General features: G+C 46.9%; 1 protein-coding gene across 1 annotated transcript in view; it reads right to left on the bottom strand.

Annotated features, from left to right (window-relative positions):
- Positions 1 to 7657: 7657 nt before the first annotated feature.
- LOC139244052 (interleukin-1 receptor accessory protein-like) overlaps positions 7658 to 21647 on the bottom strand; it is a gene marked incomplete at its 5' end in the record, with an annotated part of 30024 nt that continues 16034 nt past the window's right edge. Inside the window, 4 exons of the mRNA XM_070870956.1 lie at positions 7658 to 10322; positions 14334 to 14477; positions 15638 to 15781; positions 19714 to 19862. Coding sequence (XP_070727057.1) covers positions 9814 to 10322; positions 14334 to 14477; positions 15638 to 15781; positions 19714 to 19862 — 946 coding nt within the window. The remainder of the gene's footprint in view (positions 10323 to 14333; positions 14478 to 15637; positions 15782 to 19713; positions 19863 to 21647) is intronic.

Here is a 21647-nt window from a genome sequence, read left to right as displayed (position 1 = left end):
GGGGGGAGAGAGGAGGAGGGAGGGGGAGAGAGAGGAGGGAGGGGGGGGAGGAAGAGAGGAGGGAGGGGGGGGAGGAAGAGAGGGGGGAGGGGGAGGGAGGGGGGGGGAGAAAGAGAGGAGGGAGGGGGGGGAGGAAGAGAGGAGGGAGGGGGGGGAAGAGAGGAGGGAGGGGGGGAAGAGAGGAGGGGGGGGGGGAAGAGAGGAGGGGGGGGAAGAGAGGGGGGGGGAGAAGAGAGGGGGGGGAAAGAGAGGAGGGGGGGGGGAAGAGAGGGGGGAGGGGGGGGGAAGAGAGGAGGGAGGGGGGGGAAGAGAGGAGGGGAAGGGGGGGAAGAGAGGAGGGAGGGGGGGGGGGAAGAGAGGAGGGAGGGGGGGAAGAGAGGAGGGAGGGGGGAAAGAGAGGAGGGAGGGGGGAAAGAGAGGAGGGAGGGGGGGGAAGAGAGAGGGATGGGGGGGAAAGAGAGGAGGGATGGGGGAAAGAGAGGAGGGGGGGGAAAGAGAGGAGGGGGGGAAGAGAGGAGGGAGGGGGGGGAAGAGAGGAGGGAGGGGGGGGGAAGAGAGGAGGGGGGGAAGAGAGGAGGGAGGGGGGGGGAAGAGAGGAGGGGGGGGGAGAAGAGAGGAGGGGGGGGGGAAGAGAGGAGGGGGGGGAGAAGAGAGGGGGGGGGGAGAAGGAGGAGGGAGGGGGGGAGAGGAGGGGGGGGAAGAGAGGAGGGGGGGGGGAAGAGAGGAGGGGGGGGAAGAGAGGGGGGGGGAGAAGAGAGGAGGGGGGGGTGGGGAGGTGGGGGAGGAGGGGTGTGGGGGAGGGAGGGGAGGTGAAGGAGGAGAGGGGGGGGAGGTGATTGAGGGAGGGGGAAGAGAGGGAGAGGAGGGAGGGGAAGAAGGAGGGAGGGGAAGAAGGAGGGAGAGGGAGGGAGAGGGAGGGAGGGGGAGGGAGGGAGGGAGAGACGAGTCGAGTCGGTCCAGGGATGGGGAGGAGGGAAGAGTGAGAACAGTCACAAAAGGAAGAAATATTAACACTTCATAATGACACGACTCTACACCTATAAGACTGAACGGCTGGGTAAATTCACCGCCATCGCAAGGCCACGTTAATGAATTGAAGAGGATTTACTGTGGGTGACTTTAATCTACATATCGATTGGGCTAAGCAAACTGGTAGCAATACGGTGGAGGAGGATTTCCTGTAGTGTATTAGGGATGGTTTTCGTTGTGTATGTAAACTTGTATATACCTTGTACAGCCACCAGAGGGCTCATGCCCTGGAGTCCCAAGGCATCCCACAATCCCTTGGGAGCACAGGTACTTAAGGAGGCCTCACAGGCTGGAGAGGCACTCTGGAGACCTCAATAAAAGACTATAGTCACACTTTACTTTGAGCTCACAGTATCCAGTCAGACTCTTTATTCATATATAACAGTTCTCTAGATCAATATGTCAAGGAACCAATGAGAGGGCTGGCCATCCTAGATTGTGTGATCTGTAATGAGAAAGAATTAATTAGCAATCTTGTTGTGCGAGGCCCCTTGGGGAAGTGACCATAATATGGTAGAATTCGTTATTAAGATGGAGAGTGACACAATTAATTCAAAGACTAGGGTCCTGAACTTAAGGAAAGCTAACTTCGATGGTATGAGACATGAATTGGCTAGAATAGACTGGCAAGTGATACTTAAAGTGTTGACGGTGGATAGGCAATGGCAAACATTTAAAGATCACATGGATGAACTTCAACAATTGTACATCCCTGTCTGGAGTAAAAATGAAACGTGGAGGGTGGCTCAACCGTGGCTAACAAGGGAAATTAGGAATGGTGTTAAATTCAAGGAAGAGGCATATAAATTGGCCAGAAAACAGCAAACCTGAGGACTGGGGGAAATTTAGAATTCAGCAGAGGAGGTCAAAGGGTTTAATTAGGAGGGGGAAAATACAGTATGAGAGAAAGCTTGCAGGGAACATAAAAACTGACTGCAAAAGCTCGATAGATATGTGAAGAGAAAAAGATTAGTGAAGACAAATGTAGGTCCCTTGCAGTCAGAATCAGGTGAATTTATAATGGGGAACAAAGAAATGGCAGACCAATACTTTGGTTCTGTCTCAGGAAGGAAGACACAAATAACCTTCTGGAAGTACTAGGGGACCGAGGGTCTAGTGAGTAGGAGGAACTGAAGGAAATCCTTATTAGTCAGGAAATTGTGTTAGGGAAATTGATGGGATTGTGGCCAATAAATCCTGAGGGCTTGATAGTCGCATCTCAGTGTACTTAAGGAAGTGGCCCTAGAATTAGTGGATGCATTGCTGATCATTTTCCAACAGTCTTATCGATTCTGGATCAGTTCCAATGGACTGGAGGGTAGCTAATTTAGCACCACTTTTAAAAAAGGAGGGAGAGAGAAAACGGGGAATTTTCGACCGGTTAGCCTGACATCAGTAGTGGGGAAAATGTTGGAATCAATTATTAAAGATGAAATAGCAGCGCATTTGGAAAGCAGTGACAGGATCGGTCGAAGTCAGCATGGATTTATGAAAGGGAAATCATGCTTGACAAATCTTCTAAAAGTTTTTGCGGATGTAACTAGTAGAGTGGACAAGGGAGAACCAGTGAATGTGGTGTATTTGGACTTTCAAAAGGCTTTTGACAAGGTCCCACACAAGAGATTGGTGTGCAAAATCAAAGCACATGGTATTGGGGGTAAGAGAATTGGTTGGCAGGAAGCAGTGTCGGGATAAACGGGTCCTTTTCAGAATGGCAGGCAGTGAGGTGCCGCAGGGCTCCGTGCTGGGACCCCAGCTATTTGCAATATACATCAATGATTTAGACGAAGGAATTGAGAGTAATATCTCTAAGTTTGCCAATGACACTAAGCTTGGTGGTGCTGTGAGCTGTGAGGAGGATGCTAAGAGGCTGCAGGGTGACTTGGACAGGTTAGGTGAGTGGGCAAATGCATGGCAGATGCAGTATAATGTGGATAAATGTGAGGTTATCCACTTTGGTGGCAAAAACATGAAGGCAGAATACTATCTGAATGGTGGCAAATTAGGAAAAGGGGAGGTACAACGAGACCTGGGTGTCATGGTACATCAATCATTGAAGGTTGGCATACAGGTGCAGCAGGCGGTGAAGAAGGCAAATGGCATGTTGGCCTTCATTGCTAGGGATTTGCGTATAGGAGCAGTGAGGTCTTACTGCAGTTGTACAGGGCCTTGGTGAGGCCTGACCTGGAATATTGTCTTCCGTTTTGCAAGAACATTCTTGCTATTCAGGGAGTGCAGCGAACGTTCACCATACTGATTCCCGGGATGGTAGGATTGACAATATGAGGAGAACCTGGATTGACTGGGCCTGTCTTCACTGGAGTTTAGAAGAATGAGAGGGGATCTCATAGAAATATATAAAATTCTGACAGGATTGGACAGGTAGATGCAGGAGGAATGTTCCCAGTGTTGGGGAAGTCCAGAACCAGGGGCCACAGTCTAAGGATAAGGGGTAAGCCATTTAGGACCGAGATGAGGAGAAACTTCTTCACTCAGAATTGTGAACCTGTGGAATTCTCGACCACAGAAAGTTGTTGAATATATCCAATGAACTGGCATCAAGAGGGAGTTAGATGTGGCCCTTACGGCTTAAGGGATCAAAGGGTATGGAGCGAAAGCAGGAAAGGGTAACTGAGGTGATTAGCCATGATCATATTGAATGGTGGTGCAGGCTCGAAGGGCCGAATGGCCTACTCCTGCACCTATTTTCTATGTTTCTATGAAAGACTGCATTAGGGGGAGTAGCGTGCGGCGGCCTGGCCTGGAAATTGGCGCGGTCCCGGCCTGCAAGACCACCGCAGGAGGGCGACAGCTGCAAAGTCAGGTCGCTGATTGCAGTGTGGGCAGGCACAGCAGGAGGGGCGAAGGAGCGGCAAGAGTTTGTAGAAGGAAGTGACCGGGGTCCAGGAGAGGCGAGGGTCCAGGGGCAGCACGAGCCAGCCCACACTGTGATATGTGCGCGCGCTCGATCTGTGCAGCAGAGCTGGTCTCCAGTCGTCTTGGATAACCCTTGCCATTAGACCAGGACCTAGCTCTGTCAAGTCCGTCTGGTGGCTGGTGTGCAATGGCCACCATATGTTAAAAAAATCCAAGCACAGGCATCTTCCACCCTCCAAGATGTAGTTTGGGATCTGGAATATTAGATCCTTCATTGAAACATCTGTGAACTCATTCCTTTTTGGCATGGAAGCAAGTCATCCTCACTTCGAGGAACTGCCGATGATGATGATGAGGAGGAGGAGGAGGACTGAATGACATTTGCACCAACGCAAAATCCTGCTCACCATCCCGGAAACATCTGAAAGTGTGCAATGCCGTGGCCTATGCTCTCAGCATGTTCCTGGGGTGGTGAAGCAGGACAGTTACTCCATGCAGTCCAGAGTAGAGAATGACATTCGGCCCATTGATCCCAGTCCCTTCAGCATCACTGATTTTCTCATGGACATTCCACGAGTACAAAAATACCTGGATGTGCACCAGAAGTGCCGTAACCTACAGGGCTACGGACCAAGAGCTGGAAAGTGGGATTAGGCTGTATAGCACTTGGTCAGCCGTGCGGACATGATAAGCTGAAATGGCCTCCTTCCGTGCTGTAAATTTCTATGATTCCAAACTTCCACCCACACTACCTTCTGGTCTCCTACTTTAAGGAACACGAATTTCCTTCCTCAATCTTACTGCACAGAAAGAGGTCATGCGACCCAACTCGCCCAGGCTGATGTTTACGCTACACATAAGCCACCTCCGACTCTACATCATCTCATGCTCTCGATGTATCTTATTCTTTTCTCCCTCATATACATATCCTTCAATGCATTTATGCTATTCGCCTCAACCAATCTATGTGGTAACGAGTTCCACATTCTCACCACTCTCTGGGTAAGGAGATTGCTCCTGAATTCTCTATTGGATTTATTAGTGACCATCTTATATTTATGGCCCCTAGTTTTGGTATCCTCTCCAAGTGGAAACATCTCTACGTCTACCCTATCAAACCCGTTCATAATTTTAATTTTAAAGACCTTTATCAGGTCACCTCTCAATGTTCCCTTTTCTAGAGAATATTGACCCAGCCTGTTCAATCTTTCCTGATAGTTGTACCCTCTCATCCTTGTAAACCTGTTTTGCACGTTCTCAAGTGTGTCTAAATGCTTTTTGTAATATGGAGACCAGAACTGGGCACAGTACTCCAAATGTGGTTTAACCAAGGTCCGATACATAACTTTTGAATTCTATTTGTCTAGGAGTAAATTCGAGTGCTGTGTTTGCACTTTATAGCCTGGTTAACCTGCATCGCTACTTAGTTATTTGTGAATCTGTATCCCTAGATCCCGTTGTTCTTCTATCCGATTTAGCATATTTTCCAAGGCCAGCCCACCATCCAGTTAACCCCTAACAGAGGGCAGCAAGGTTAGCCTAAATAGGTTGTGTGGATCATCATACATGGTGGACCAGCCCGTATAGTGTCTTCGTGAGGGAGGGACCGCACCCATACACATGTAGCCACAATGACACAATCTCACTTCTCCCACTGCTCTTAGGGGAAGGATTTCCAACCCTCCAGGATTGTCCTGGGGTCTCCAGGAATTGAAGAATGGATGCAGAGAGGATGTTTCCCCCCATGGGGGGAATCTAGAACTAGGGGCCATAGTTTCAGAATAAGGGGTCGCCCATTTAAAACGGAAATGAGGAGGAATTTCTTCTCTCAAGAGGGTCATCAATCTTTGGAATTCTCTGCCCTAGACAGCTTTGGAGGCTGGGTCATTGAATATATTCAAGGCTGAGATAGACAGATTCTTGAACGATAAAGGAGTCAAGAGTTGAAATCCCAATATTCCTATTCCGAGAGCGCGCAAGCATTTAAAAAAAAATCATTGAGTGCTTTACATCCTTGATTCTGAGACTGAAGACACTGATCGCAACCTTGGTGTCATATTTGTCCCAGAGATCAGCTTCCGACCACATATCTGCGTCATAAATAAAACTGCCTATTTCCACTTCCAGAACATCGTCCTGTCTCCGCTCCTGCCTCAGCTCATCTGCTGCTGAATTCCTCAACCTTTGTTACCTTTAAACATAACTATTCCAACGTACTCCTGGCTGGCCTCCCACATTCTACCCTACGTAAACGAGAGGTGATCCAATACTCGGCTGCCCATGTCCTAACTCGCACCAAGTCCTGTTCATCCATTACCCCTGTGCTCGCTGACCTACATTGGCTCCCGGTTAAGCAACGCCTCGATTTTAAAATTATTATCCTTGTTTTCAAATCCCTCCATTAGCCTCGCCCCTCCCCATCTCTGTAATCTCCTCCAGCCCCACAACCCTCCCCAAGATACCTGCGCTCCTCTAAGCTCTGGAATTCCCTCCCTAAACCTCTCCGCTCGCTTTCCTCCTTTAAGACGCTCCTTAAAACCTAACTATTCCCTGTCCTAATACTTTCAATTTAGTATACTGTATTCACTGCTCAAGATGTGGTCTTCTCTACATTGGGGAGACCAAGCGTAGATTGGGTGACTGCTTTGCGGAGCACCTCCGTTCAGTCCACAACTGTGACCCCGAGCTTCCAGTCGCCTGTCACTTTAACTCTCCACTCCTTTCCCACTCTGACCACAGTCTCCTACACTACTCCAACGAAGCTCAACGCAAGCTCGACAAACAGCACCTCATCTTTCGTTTAGGCACTTTACAGCCTTCTGGATTCAACATCGAGTTCAACCTCTGCCCATTTTTGGCTCCCTTCCCCCTCCCCCCTCCGATTTTGTGTTTTTTTTTCTCCTCGTCTATACAGGATAATAGCAGCTGGTCATTATTCTGCCATTCTCACCCGATCTAGACTAACCTTTTTCTAATTACGGCCATTACCCTTTCAATTCGGCCCATCATCCCTTTTGTCTCTCTAATCTCTCCTACCTTCCACCCTATCACAGACCTTCCCTTTTGTTCTTTCTTCCCCTCCCCCTTTCAGTGCTTCTTAAGGATCTGTTCTTTCCGAACACACTCCAGTTCTGACGAAGGGTCATCGACCCGAAACGTTAAATCTGCTTCCTCTCCACAGATGCTGCCTGACCCGCTGAGATTTTCAGCATTTTCTGTTTTCATTTCAGATTCCAGCATCCGCAGTATTTTGCTTTTGTATTAATATCTCCTTATTGTGGCTCCGTGTCAAATTGTGTCAGATTACGCTCCTGTCAAGCAACTCGGGACATTTTACTACGTTAAAGGGGCTATATAAATGCAAGTCACTGTTGATTGACTTTTCATCTTACCATGTGCCTAATTTTTCAGACAAGTTCCTTGAGATACACCTTATTTAATTCCTGAAAATCTACATGCACTTAACATCTACTGCATTCCCTTCATCCATCCAATCTCTTTAAAAAAATTATTAAATTTGTCAAACATGACTTGCCTTTAGTGTTCAAGAGTTATTCGCTTGAGTTCAGCATCACTAATCTCTCTCCCATAGGCGGATCGAGAGTTTACCTCGACTGCACAATCCTACGATAGTGTGACTGCACAGTAACAATGAAAACCGCATGTTATATGAGCTAATTATTGTAATCTCACACACACACTCCTCCACTTAGTTGAACTAATGAACAATGTAGTGAAATGAAGTCAAATGTAAAAAATCAACCAACTGGTTTATTTTACAAGTTTTAAGTGAACGAGTAGAGTAACATTTATAGTAAGTCTCAAATTCAATACCACGCCTTGTAAAATAATAAAATAACAAACATGCCACACTGCCATCTGAGACGTTAAACCGGGGGGGGGCCCCCCTCTCCAGCAAACGCAAAAGATTCCACTATTTCGAAGAAGAGCAGGGGGTGTTCTCCCCGGTGTCCTGGGGCCAATATGTATCCCTCAATCAACATCACTAAAAAATCTGATTATCTGGTCATTATCAGATTGCTATTTGTGGGAGCTTGCTGTGCGCAAATTGGCTGCCGCGTTTCCTACATTACAAAAGTAACTACACTTCAAAAGCGTCGTGGAAGACGCTATATAAATGCAAGTCTTTTCTTTACTGTCCCCGTTACTAGACCAAATATCACTTTCCAGGTCAATAATTTTGCTGATCCTGACTGCCTCTATCTTAAGGTGACCATGCTTACTCCTAGTCAACAGGTCTTCTCCCAGAAACTGCCCAAAGTCATATGTTCCTTTGATATTTAGCTGTTTGACCTTTGGCCCTCTCCCAGCTCTTACATAAGAACATGAGAAATAGGAGTAGGAGTAGGCCATTCAGTAAGATCACGGCTGATCTGATCCTGGCTTCAACTTCACTTTACTGCTGGTTCCCCATAACCCTCGACTCCTCTTGCACTGCCCAATTAAACAAGCCACTGCTCCCATGTCTGGGTCTCGAGAAACCATCTCCTGTTCTCAAATGAATGGGACCATACTTCTGAGTCTGGAAATCCAGAAGGAGTTTAAATTCCGTCCATTCTCATATACCAAAATGATTAGAGGCAGATGAGCCAATGTACATTCTGTAACATTTCTGTTTGGTGAATTTAACCCCTTGAGATCTAACTGTAATGGTAGCATTTTTATATATAAACCCTCAGTGGACCAATAGTCAGAAACTCCCAATTTTCAACACCGTGCATTCCTAAATACTTAAATTATTTGGCCTGGAGATAGAGGTTCTAAAAGTATGACCACAACTGAGATCTGACTAACTAGTCCAAGGTTACAGTTTATTCTTCTCTGCCTCCTTGAGCAAAGGGGGCACATTGCCCACTCCCCATCCCAACCTGCTGGCTCCTCTCGGATTTCTTTCAACGGCCCAAGTCAGGGCCTGATGACTCGTGCACCTCGTCAAACTGGAGAGGAGGAACGGGGAGAGTGGGGAACAGTCGGATGAGGTGGCCCATGATGGGATGGAATCGACGGCAGGCATTTCCCTTCATTCTTTTACTTTTATGTTCTTCACGTTGAGCCTGAATTGGACCAGAACCTACACTGGCTGCAGCCATCTGCACGTTGGCAGGGCATACCCAGGGTCGAGGCTGTTGACTGCATGTTGCGGGTGGCAGGGGGTAAGGACATAGGAGCAATTGAAAGGCAAGGTGGGGAAGTTTATGAGTAAGTTTGCAACTCTTCTCTGATCATTACTTAACATTGTCTAAACCGTAGCACATTAAGAGTTGGGTATAGGGAGGATCTATCATGATGGCTGCATTTTGGTGGAACATGAATGGTCAGTTTAGTCTGAGATGGTTCTGGGATCTGATCAGTTCAATAGTCAAGTTTCAGGGGCAATGTTCTGGAATCTGATTTGTTGGTTGAATTTAGAGGCTGTGACTGAATGAAAAGCAAATGAGGAGCAGCTGCCGTTTGCGTAGCGGGTGATTAACGGAAGAAACGCGGTTGGGGTCTAGGCACTGGATTCATTTAAGAAACCGCTGGATGTTGTCCTAGGAATTCTGGGAGGATGAATACAAATGTCCGACCTGGGTCAAACCTATCTGATGATACCACGAAGGGTCAGTAGCCTTTGATGATCGGTGATCAGTGGAACGCTATCACTTGGCATTCACACAGACGAAAGATCCTCATCGGGATGAGATGAGATGAGATGGAATGGAATATGTCCTTCACATTTACAAGCTCCACCCACGCACCCCGTTCTGCCAAGCTCTCCATCATGAAGGGTGTGATGACAGTTTGAAGAGAAGACCTGCAACTTTGCTCCTTTGATTTGGTCCAGTTAAGAACTTCAAAAAGGAATATTGTCTACTGGTAGAAATGTTTTTAAAAAAGAGTTAACGTTCAGCAAAGTATTGAGGATTTGGCTTCTCTTGTGGAGTCCTCAGAAACGTTACACCCGCCGCCTGGTCTTTGGGTATTCAGACACTCACTGGCGACCAAATGGCTCTCGGAAATGGGTGGACAGGGCAAGTCCCCGTCCTGCGCGCCCGGATCAAGGTTGGTGTACACGAGCCTGGCACTCCTTTCGGATGTCTGTGTTTTTCTCCTGGTGGGCAGAGCGACGCGAAGCTGCTTCCAGAACCGGCTCCTCAGATCCTGCGATTTTTCCCCCTTCCACTTGATGGTCGTCATCACCGACTTCAGCCTTTTCAGCTCAGCCACGTGGCTGACCTTCCTCACCGGGATCAGCTCCACCAGTATAACTCTGATCTGGCCGGTGCTGGCCATGCGCTCGGTGCCGGCCTTCAGCTCCAACAGTGCCTGCGTACCATTCAGCAGGTAGTTCGGGCTCAGCACCACTACCAGCCTCCTGCTTCTCCACATGCAGGCCAACGTCTCGTCTGTGATGACTAAGAAATAAAAGATGGAGATGTTAGGGGAAGATGATGATCAATGGTCAACAGTCACACCATCGAACCTACACTGCCCTCTCGTCTTATGTTAACCTTGTATCGAACCTTGGTTCGACCATGCCTGCAATAATGTGCGCAGCTCTGGTCTCCATATTATTAAAAGGATGTAGAGGCAGTGGAGAAGGTACAAAACAAGATTCACAAGGTTAATACCAGAACTGAGAGGAAATACTCATCAGGAAAGTCTGAATAGGCTGGGACACTTTTTCTCTTGAAAAAAAAAAAGAGGTGACCTGATAGAGATCTTTACGATAATGAAAGGGTTTGATAGGGTAGACGTGGAAGGAGTAAATGTTTCCAATTGTGGGGAGTCCAAAACCAGAGGTCATAAATTACAAGATAGTCACTAATGGCCTGTATTGTGCGTCGAGAATGAGGTCATCAGCGTTCACCCTTATTATGGAGCAAATCAGACGGCATCTGCATGTGTGCAGTTAAATGTTGGAATCCAGAAGTTGTGGTCCGAGTTACCCTGCTCCTTCACAGCCTGCGCTATAACAAAACCTTACTGATAAACTCGGCATGGACATCAATGCAATGGCGTGAAGTTGCCCACTAGTTACCCACTAAACAGGTCAGAAAGAGTTCGAACTGGGTGCAAGTGAATTTTTAACATGATAAGTCATAATTACTGCCAAACAACCTCTCTGGCCCAGAAAATTGAACTTTACAAGTGTGGAGTCTCATTCCATCAGAATTTAATTAGTGTTGAAGATTAGAAAAACATTATTTTTACTTTTTCTGTCCGTTTCTGTTATCTTTCTCTCTTAGTCTCATCTTTCTTTCCCAATCTTTAGTGCACTCTCTGTACATGGTTTAATCTAATTTATACATCCTGGTTTAGACTCTGCGTGTCTCAGTGAGGATTCTTCAATCTGATTGGCTGAAGAGCCACACTGTTGCTTGCCTTGATCACACACACCACAGATCCCCGATCAGATGCCTTACGACAGCAGGTCTCCGCTTAAAAGCATGGGTAAACTCTGTGGACTGTTGTCAGCGTAGTGAATGGTGAGCACTGTTCCTTCATCACCGACCGCAAAATCCAAGCCAATAAGTCCAACGGGGAATTCAGGAGAAACTTCTTTACCCAAAGAATGGCGAGATCGTGGAACTCACTACCACTAGAAGTAGTTAAGGTGCATTTAAGGGAATGCTAGGTAAGACATCAGGGAGCAAGGCATAGATGGTTATGCTGATGGGATCAGATGAAGGGCGATGGAAGGTGGCTCGTGTGGAACATAAATACCGACATAGACCAGTTGGGCTTGATGGCAACGGCAGTCACTCTCACCTCACCTCTAGAATTCAGCTCTTTTGTCCATGTTTGGATTAAGGTTCTAATGAGGTCGAGCCGAGTGGTCCTTGCGGAATCGGTGAGCAGGTTATTGGTGAGTAAGTGCGTCTTGATAGCACTGCCAACAGCCCATTCCATCACTTTGCTGATGATTGAGACTAGACTGATGGGGTGGGGGGGAGGGGGAGGGGGGGGGGTAATTGGCCAGATTGGATTTGTCCTGCTTTTTGTGGACAGGACATACCTGGACAATTTTCCACATTGTCGGGTAGATGCCAGTGTTGTAGCTGTACTGGAACAGCTTGGCTAGAGGCGCAGCTAGTTCTGGAGCACAAGTCTTCAGCACAACAACCGAGATGTTGTCGGGGCCCACAGCCTTTGCTGTATCCAGTGCGCTCAGCCATTTCTTGATATCATATGGAGTGAATCGAATTGGCTGAAGTCTGGCTTCTGTGATGGTGGGGACCTCAGGAGGAGGCCAATATGGATCATCCACTCGGCACTGCTGGCTGAAGATGGTTGTAGACATTTCAGCATGTTTTTTGCACGTGTTCTGATCTCCACCATCACTGAGGATGGGGATGTTCATGGAGCATTCTCCTCCTGTTAGTTGAATAATTGTCCACCACCATAGGATTTGGCAGGACTGCAGAGCTTTGATCTGATCCGTTGACTATGAGATCGCTCAGCTCGGTCTATTGCCCACTGCTGCTGCTGTTTAGTATGCATGTAATCCTGTGTTGCAGCTTCACCACTGCACGACACTCCCTCCCAAAGGGCCAATCCAAGAGAGCTAATTGGACACATCCCAACTCGGGCAGGTGGCTGGGATTGAATCTCTCAGCCAGCATGTCACAAAGGCGGTGCCACAACCAATAGGTTAACTGAGACCTTTACATCAAATGAAAAGAACCAACTCTCAACAAGTAAGTTGTCTTCCTGGATTTTCTCCTTGAGGTGCTAAGGGACCAGCATCCCTCCAGTTGTTAGCCTAGGCTAGAGAGGGAGAGAGACAGTCAGAAGAACAAGCTTAGAAGAAACTATAGCCTGATCCAGTAATTACCAAACGTCCTTACATACAAATTGTCTAGCAGGGGCATTGACCAGCAGTTGTGGGTGTGATCAAAGGTGGTTATGTTACTGGGCTAGTAATCTAGAGGCCTGGACAAATGATCCAGAGACACGAGTTCAAATCTCATCACGGCAGCTGGGGAATTTAAGTTCAATTAATTAAAACAAATCTGGAATATAAAGCTAGTATCAGTAATGGTGACTATGAAACCAGCAGATTGTCGTAAAAACCCAACTGGTTCACTAATGCCCTTTTGGGGAAGGAAATCTGCTGTCCTTACCTGGTCTGGGCCTACATGTGACTCCAGACCCACAGCAATATGGTTGACTCTTAACTGCCCTCTGAAATGGCAATTAGGGATGGGCAATAAATGCTGGCCTTGCCCACATTCTGTGAATGAAAAAAAAATCAGCTATGATGTAATTGGATAGCGGATCAGGCTTGAGGGGATGAATGGCCTCCTCCTGTTCCTATGTTCCAGGTGCTCTGTAGGGTTTATCGCCTTCCCAGGTGCTGAGGCCAATTGCATCGGCGGAGTTACAGCCCAGGTGACAAACTCAGCAGAGACAAGGGAGCAAACTTGGGGCCTTCTCGCATGGGGAATGCTTTTCACCACCAGGTCCAAGGTGGAGGCGGAGAGGCAGAAGCATTCAATGAGTGAAAGTTGAGCCTGGCAATCCAAGAAGGTGCAGTGGTCTACCTGCGTTGAGATAGTTCGCCTCAGCGTGGCCAGTGGTAAGAGCGTGTCACGATTGGGTCACAACACAGGTTAGGGAAGGGTCGGGACTTCAGAGACATGGACTATGTACAGCAGGCACCTCAAAGCACTGGAGAAGTACCATCAACGCTGCCTCCGCAAAACCCATTGGCAGGATAGGCACACCGACGTCAGTGTCCTCGCTCAGGCCAACATCCCCAGCGCCGAAGCATTGACCACGCTCGATCAGCTCCGTTGGGCGGGCCACATTGTTCGCATGCGTGACACCAGACTCCCAAAGCAAGTGCTCTACTCGGAACTCTGACACGGCAAACGAGCCCCAGGTGGGCAGATCAAACGCTTCAAGGATACCCTCAAAGCCTCCTTGAAAAAGTGCAACATCCCCACTGACACCTGGGAATCCCTGGCCCAACATCGGTCAAAGTGGAGGAGAAGCATCCGGGAAGGCGCTGAACATTTTGAGTCTCTTTGCAGAGAGCAAGGTGAAGCCAAGCGTCAACAGCGGAAGAAGCGTGCGGCAATCCAAGCACCCCACCCACCCTTCCCTTCAACCACCGTTTGCCCCACCTGTGACAGAAACTGCAGGTCCCACATTGGACTCCTCAGTCACTTGAGAACTCATTAGTGTGGAAGCAAGTCATCCTTGACTCTGAGGGACTGTCTTTAAAAAAAAGAGGCTGGAATCCAAATAGGCGTCTTGTTCCTGATCACGATTCAGTCAGTCACTGCCTTCGGGGAAGTCCCCCGAAGTGGGAGTCAATGCTTTCGGGAGATAGAAGAGAGGGAAAGTGGGGAGGAAATGAAAGTAGGGAGGAAAAGTGGACAGTGAACTGCCTCCCCTCTGTTCACTCTGATACATACTTCCACCAGGCAGGCTGTCCCGGTCGTAGATGCAGACTTTGTAACCGTATTCGTTTTCCAGAACGGATCGCAGGGTCATCAGGACGAACTCCTCCTCTTCGGCATTCCTTGCATACGACACATAGACATCGTACTCCTTCCCATCTGTGAATCACAAAAATAAACAGGGAGGCACAGAGAAACACGTTCAATGCTTGGGTGCGAAAGCCTTGTATCGCGCACCCTTCCTGTGCCTGTTCCAGTCGAGTACACGGGGTACGGCAACGTAATAGGTTACTGGACTACTGATCCAGAGGTGATCGAAGAATGAGAGAAATCCCCGATGGTTCAACACAGCAAAGGGAGTCGGCTTCAATCCTTGGTGGACTGCAGCCTAGACAGTGTTGAGGAGGGGTGTCCTGACTGACGTCAGTGCCCCTGGGCTAAGGGCTGAGGAAAGACTCAGCTTGGCCCGTGATCTAGGGGTCATGCTGATAAAAGACAGACACAGATTTGCATTTCTACAGCACCTTTCACAACTCAAAGCGCTTTACAGCCAATGAAACACTTTTTGAAGTGTAGTCACTGTGGCACTGCAGGAAACGCAACAGCCAATTTGCACACAGCAAGCTCCCACAAACAGCAATGTGATAATGACCAGATAATCTGTTTTAGTGATGTTGATTGAGGGATAAATATATACCCAGGACAGCGGGGATAACTCCCCTGCTCTTCTTTTACGTCCACCTGAGAGGGCAGACGGGGCCTCAGTTTAACGTCTCATCCAAAAGACAGCACCGCTGACAGTGCAGCTCTCCCTCAGTACTGCACTGGGACTGCCAGCCTAGATTTGTGTGTTCAAGTCCCTGGAATGGGATTTAACCCACGACCTTCCGACTCAGAGGCGAGAGTGTTGCCCACTGATCCACAGCAGAGAGAGTGAGAAAGGTGAGTGACTGTGTATGTGTGTGTGTACTAGGAGAAGGACAGGCTCTGGGTTGCTATAGTCAACAATCTGCCAACAACCACAAGAACCACCAACATTTGGGTGAGTTACATTTGGCCGAGTGTCAGCGAGGAGTTAGCACTTCGAGAAGGGTACAGGAGGGGAGAATGATTTTTACATAAACATGTTGAAAAGCATGGGAGTCAAGTCTGGGTGCTCAACGTGAGCAGCTGCAGCTTGTACACCGTGCTGGCGACAGAAGTGTCACCTGCAATTCTGCACTCGTTCCCTGGATCCACCTTTTTGGAAATTCTGATCTTTTCAAAAAGGTAAATTAAGGTTAAACAGTACACCTCGCCCACCGTTCAGTGTCCCTCACCTCCTATTGTTTCATCGGTTCCGAAGTATAGCCGGTAAAGTAGTATGATCTCGATCCACCAGAAGTGGTAGACGATGATTGACGTGACCAGTATCAGCAACGTCACCCCCAAGGCACAGCCGAGTTCAATCTCATAACTGGGAGCTGGGGAAGGGCACAGAAACAACACCACATGGTTAGAAAGAAAACCAAATAGCGTAAAGTACAAAAAAACACACCTTTTATATAAGAACATAAGAAATAGGAGCAAGGGTAGGCCATTTGGCCCCTCGAGCCTGCTCCGCCATTTAATAAGATCATGACTGATCTGATCATGGACTCAGCTCCACTTCCCTCCCCCCTCTCCATAACCCTTTACTTTCTATCGCTCAAAAATCTGTCTATCTCCACCTTAAATATATTCAATGACACTGCCTCCACAGCTCTCTGGGGCAGAGAATTCCATAGATTTACAACCCTCAGAGAAGAAATTTTTCCTCATCTCAGTTTTAAATGGGCGGCCCCTTATTCTAAGACTATGCCCCTTAGTTTTAGTTTCCCCTATGAGTGGAAATATCCTTTCTGCATCCACCTTGTTGAGCCCCCTCATTATCTTATATGTTTCAATAAGATCACCTCTCATTCTTCTGAACTCCAATGTGTATAGGCCTAACATACTCAACCTATCTTCATAAGTCAACCCCCTCATCTCCAGAATCAACCTAGTGAACCTTCTCTGAACAGCCTCCGATTTTACATCGTTAGGTCCAAAACAGCTTGGCCACCAATAAATGTAGTCAGTTATGTCGACAAACGCTGAAACCAATTTGCAAATGGAATGATCTCTCAAACACTAAGTGACCGATTAACTTTTTCTTGGCCTTTTTGCTTGAGGAAGGAATATTGGTCAAGAAACTGGGAGAATGGCTTGTTCTTCAAATAGGGCTACGGAATCTCATTGTCCATCTGAACAGGTAGTCGGGGCCTCAGTTTATTGGAAAACAACACCATCACTGATGCAGTATTCCTTCAATACTGCATTGAAGTGTCACCCTAGATACTATGCACATGTCCCGGTGTGGGGCTCTGACCCACCACGTCCAACAATGAATGAGAGTGCTACTAACTGAGCCAAGCCGACACTTCAGGTGGAAAGGAACTAAAAGACAATTACAAAGATATTAGGGCAGTTAGTAGTTGACTGGGGTCTTTAGGGAATGTCACTATACTGACAACAGACCCTTTAAAAAAAACAAGTACAACCTTCCAGGGAACTGGGCTGGGAAGATTAGTTTGGTGGACGCTGGGTGCAGAATGGCTTTAGATGAACATGAAAGAATGATGAAGAAATGGTATTGCACACATCAGTGTTCACCGTCTAGTACCCCAACTCTCGAGCCAATCCAGCCAATACTCTAACTCTCTATCCTCCTGAGACCTTCCCTCCAATACCCCAAATCTCTATCCTCTCTAGACCATCCCTCCAATATCCCAACTTTCCACCCTCTCCAGCTTATCCCTCCAGTACCCCAACTCTTCCCATTTATAGCACCCTTTGAAAGTTCCCAGTGTTTTGCCACTGTTTCCCCAAAGATACATGTCCTTCACACAAAGGGTGGCAGTGGAAGTGGAGCAGGTTACATACAAACACAAGATCTGGAGGAGGCCATTCAACCACTTGACAGTAACCTCCTCAGAAAATTCATCTAGATTAGTCAGTCAGACTAGCCTTCGCAAATGTTATAATTTTGAACAAGGAAAAAAAAATCGCAACAGAAAGAGAGAGGTCTGGGCCATTTGGGATCAGGCCAATGGAAGGAGATGGTTGTTGCTGGTCCTGCATTGTCTCAGTGTTGTCTCAGTTCCCTCTAATTCAAAAATCCATGCATGTGGGATTTTTGCATTTAAAACATAGAAACATAGAAAATAGGTGCAGGAGTAGGCCATTCGGCCCTTCGAGCCTGCACCACCATTCAATAAGATCATGGCTGATCATTCACCTCAGTACCCCTTTCCTGCTTTCGCTCCATACCCCTTGATCCCTTTAGCCGTAAGGGCCATATCTAACTCCCTCTTGAATATATCCAATGAACTGGCATCAACAACTCTGTGGTAGGGAATTCCACAGGTTAACAACTCTCAGGGTGAAGAAGTTTCTCCTCATCTCAGTCCTAAATGGCTTACCCCTTATCCTTAGACTATGTCCCCTCGTTCTGGATTTCCCCAACATCGGGAACATTCTCCCTGCATCTAACCTCTCCAGTCCTGTCAGAATTTTATATGTTTCTATGAGATCCCCTCTCATCCTTCTAAACTCCAGTGAATACAGGCCCAGTCGATCCAGTCTCTCCTCATATGTCAGTCCTGCCATCCCGGGAATCAGTCTGGTGAACCTTCGCTGCACTCCCTCAATAGCAAGAACGTCCTTCCTCAGATTAGGAGACCAAAACTGAACACAATATTCTAGGTGAGGCCTCACTAAGGCCCTGTACAACGCAGTAAGACCTCCCTGCTCCTATACTCAAATCCCCTAGCTCTGAAGGCCAATATACCATTTGTCTTCTTCACCGCCTGCTGTACCTGCATGCCAACTTTCAATGACTGATGTACCATGACACCCAGGTCTCGTTACACCTCCTGTTTTCCTAATCTGCCGCCATTCAGATAATATTCTGCCTTCGTGTTTTTGCCCCCAAAGTGGATAATCTCACATTTATCCACATTATATTGCATCTGCCACTCATTTGCCCGCTCAACTAACCTGTCCAAGTCACCCTGCAGCCTTTTAGCGTCCTCCTCACAACTCACACTGCCACCCAGCTTAGTGTCATCTGCAAACTTGGAGATATTACACTCAATTCCCTCATCCAAATCATTAATGTATATTGTAAAGAGCTGGGGTCCCAACACTGAGCCCTGCGGCACCCCACTAGTCACTGCCTGCCATTCTGAAAAGGACCCGTTTATCCCGACTCTCTGCTTCCTGTTTGCCAACCAGTTTTCTATCCACGTCAGTACATTACCCCCAATACCATGTGCTTTAATTTTGCACACCAATCTCGTGTGGGACCTTGTCAAAAGCCCTTTGAAAGTCCAACTACACCACATCCACTGGTTGTCCCTTGTCCACTCTACCAGTTACATCCTCAAAAAATTCTAGAACATTTGTCAAGCAGGATTTCCATTTCATAAATCCAGTTTCATAAAGCCGGCTGACCAGCTGCACGGGACCTCCAGAGTGCTGCATGACCATGCACCTTAAAGGGGATGTTGTTTAAGCGTATCTGGTAACGTGTCACAGGCAGCCATGGACCCCTGGTGTTTGACTGGCTTAGGAAATGGGGGAGGAAATTCCCAACACACAGCTAAAGAGTTACTGGTCTGTCTCCCTTAAAAGTTATCGCCGAGAGTTGCGGAGAGGCGATTGGTGGTGAGGGGGAGATACAGGAGGTTGCACCATCTAATAGGCTGAGTAAATAAGGATGAGACTGATGGTCTTTTCTCCTCTTTCTTTTCTTAGGTTCATAATATCGAGGCCAGCAAACATCAGCCTCACAAAGAAAGAACGGACGAACTTGCATTTCTATAGCAACTTTCACAACCTCCGGTTGTTCCAAATCGCTTTACAGCCAATAAAGTACTTTTTGAAGTGTAGTCACATAGAAAATGTAGACAGCCAACTCACACACAGCAAGCTCCCACAAACAGCAATGTGATAATGACCTATTAATCTGGTTTTAGTGATTTTGATTGAGAGATATTGTCCCAGGCCATTGGGGAGAATTCCCCTGCTCTTCTTGGAAATAGTGCCGTGGGATCTTGCCTCTCTGCCCGAGAGGGCAGACGGGGCCTCGGTTTAACATCTTATCTGAAAGGCGGCAGACAGTGCAGCACTCCCTCAGTACTGCAATGGGTATTTCAACCTGGATTATGTGCTCAAGTCCCTGGAGTGGGACTTGAACTCATGACCTTCTGACTCTTAGGCGTGGGTTCCACTATAAACTATTATGGGGTGTTGGGCCCAACAGAGAGACTGAATCGGATTAAAGTCAGTGGAAGGAGAGGGTCTCTAGCATGTTCAAGTAAAGTTTAGATACCTTTCCGGACTAAGGTCACGAGCACTCTCCTCAATCCTTGGCTGTTTTTCCCAAAACACGTGTAGTTCCTCTTGAGGTCACTCAGGGTAACAGTTTTGAAGCTTATTGTATTTGTAATGCTCTTGTCCTTGAGTTTGAGCTGATCTTCGCTGTAAGAAGGAAAGGCGACAATTAGCATTGTGGAACTCACCAAGTCTTCCTGCCAAGAGGGGTGGTTTGGGTGGGGTGGGGGGAATCTTTGCGCCTCAGCCTTTAAAAAAAAAAAATAATTATTATTTCACAGGATGTGAATATTGCTGGCAAGGCTGGCATTTCCTGCCCATCACTAATGGTTGTGGCGAGTCTCCTTCTTGTGTGAAGGAATTCTATCTTATAATTTCTTCAAAAAAAAGACACGACCTTATAACTTCTTTAAAAATTCTACCTTGCAACTTCTTTAAAAATAGGACAGATTAAATTTGGCAATCCTAGCCACAGAAGAATTCCAGCCTTGAAGGACTGATCCTGAATAAGTTAGTGTATTAACTTCTTAAAACAGGACAATTGTTGAAATAAGCAGTCAGCTTGAATGGCCTAATCAGGATTGCTCATCATAAACAAATGGCAGGGCTGCCCTCTTGGCTACAGATGACAACCCGAAGAATGAACACATGGTTCGTTCAGTTGAATTAGCAAAATTCAAGTATCTCACACAAACAACTAAAATCCTAGGATCGGAGAGAAATTATTGGATAACCTCGTCAGAATGACACAACATGAAGAAAACATTTCAAATGCCCAGCGCATAAACAAATAACATGCTCTTTAAACATAATGGTAAACTCACAATAGCCATGTATTGGTACAGGAGCGAGGAATGCAAGGCAGCAAAAAGATAGCGGATGGTGATTAACTTGAGATCTTATGAAACAGGGCAAAAAAAGCGTATAAATATTGAGGGCTCGAATGAAAAAATTAGACACATAAGAAATAGGAGCAGAAGTAGACCATATGGCCTCTCGAGCCTGCTCCGCCATTTAATACGAGCATGGCTGATCCGATCATGGACTCAGCTCCACTTCCCTGCCCGCTCCCCATAACCCCTTATTCCCTTATCGGTTAAGAAACTGTCTATCTCTGTCTTAAATTTATTCAATGACCCAGCTTCCACAGCTCGTTGACAGCGAATTCCACAAATTTACAAACTTCAGAGAAGAAATTCCTCCTCAGCTCAGTTTTAAATTGGCGGCCCCTTATTCTAAGATTATGCCCCCTATTTCTAGTCTCCCTTATCAGTGGAAATATCCTCTTTGCATCCACCTTGTCGAGCCCCCTCATAATCTTATATGTTTCGATAAGATCAGCTCTCATTCTTCTGAATTCCAATGAGTAGAGACCCAACCTACTCAACCTTTCCTCATAAGTCAACCCCCTCATCTCCGTCACTCGGCACTCTTCAACAGGCAATGGCATGTCTCGACTACAGAGCAAGGAAGAAGGCAACATGCTTTCTAATCTGTAGTCTCTTACTTCTCGTGGATTGAAGATAACTGCTACCTTGATATTTGATGGATATGCTGCATAAACAATTTTAAGAACTGTAATACTGTAACAACGTTTAGATTTAAAAGTAAGATTCTCTACTAGAAATAAGATTGTATTTTTCATCTGTTTCTTAGAATTGTTAACATTGCAATTGACTGACTCACCAACTATAAAATTGCAGATCGTTTCTTTGAATAAATGTCTATATATTTTTGAATAGTCTTCTGCATCAATAATTCATGAACCACGTCTCAAGTACACTCATTTCGTGAAGAGGAGAGACCCCCCTTATAATATCCGAGATAATTACAATCTGACTAAAACTTATTAAAAAGCGCTATCTGGAGGATGGTAACATTCTCGGGTTCTTCCTTTCCTTTATGGAGCAATAGTCCGGACCTTTAGAACCT

This window comes from Pristiophorus japonicus, unplaced genomic scaffold, assembly GCF_044704955.1.
Source record: "Pristiophorus japonicus isolate sPriJap1 unplaced genomic scaffold, sPriJap1.hap1 HAP1_SCAFFOLD_2006, whole genome shotgun sequence".
Lineage (NCBI taxonomy): Eukaryota > Metazoa > Chordata > Chondrichthyes > Pristiophoridae > Pristiophorus > Pristiophorus japonicus.
The sequence above is the reverse complement of the archived record's forward strand: the minus strand, read 5'-3'. Positions and strand labels throughout refer to the sequence as shown.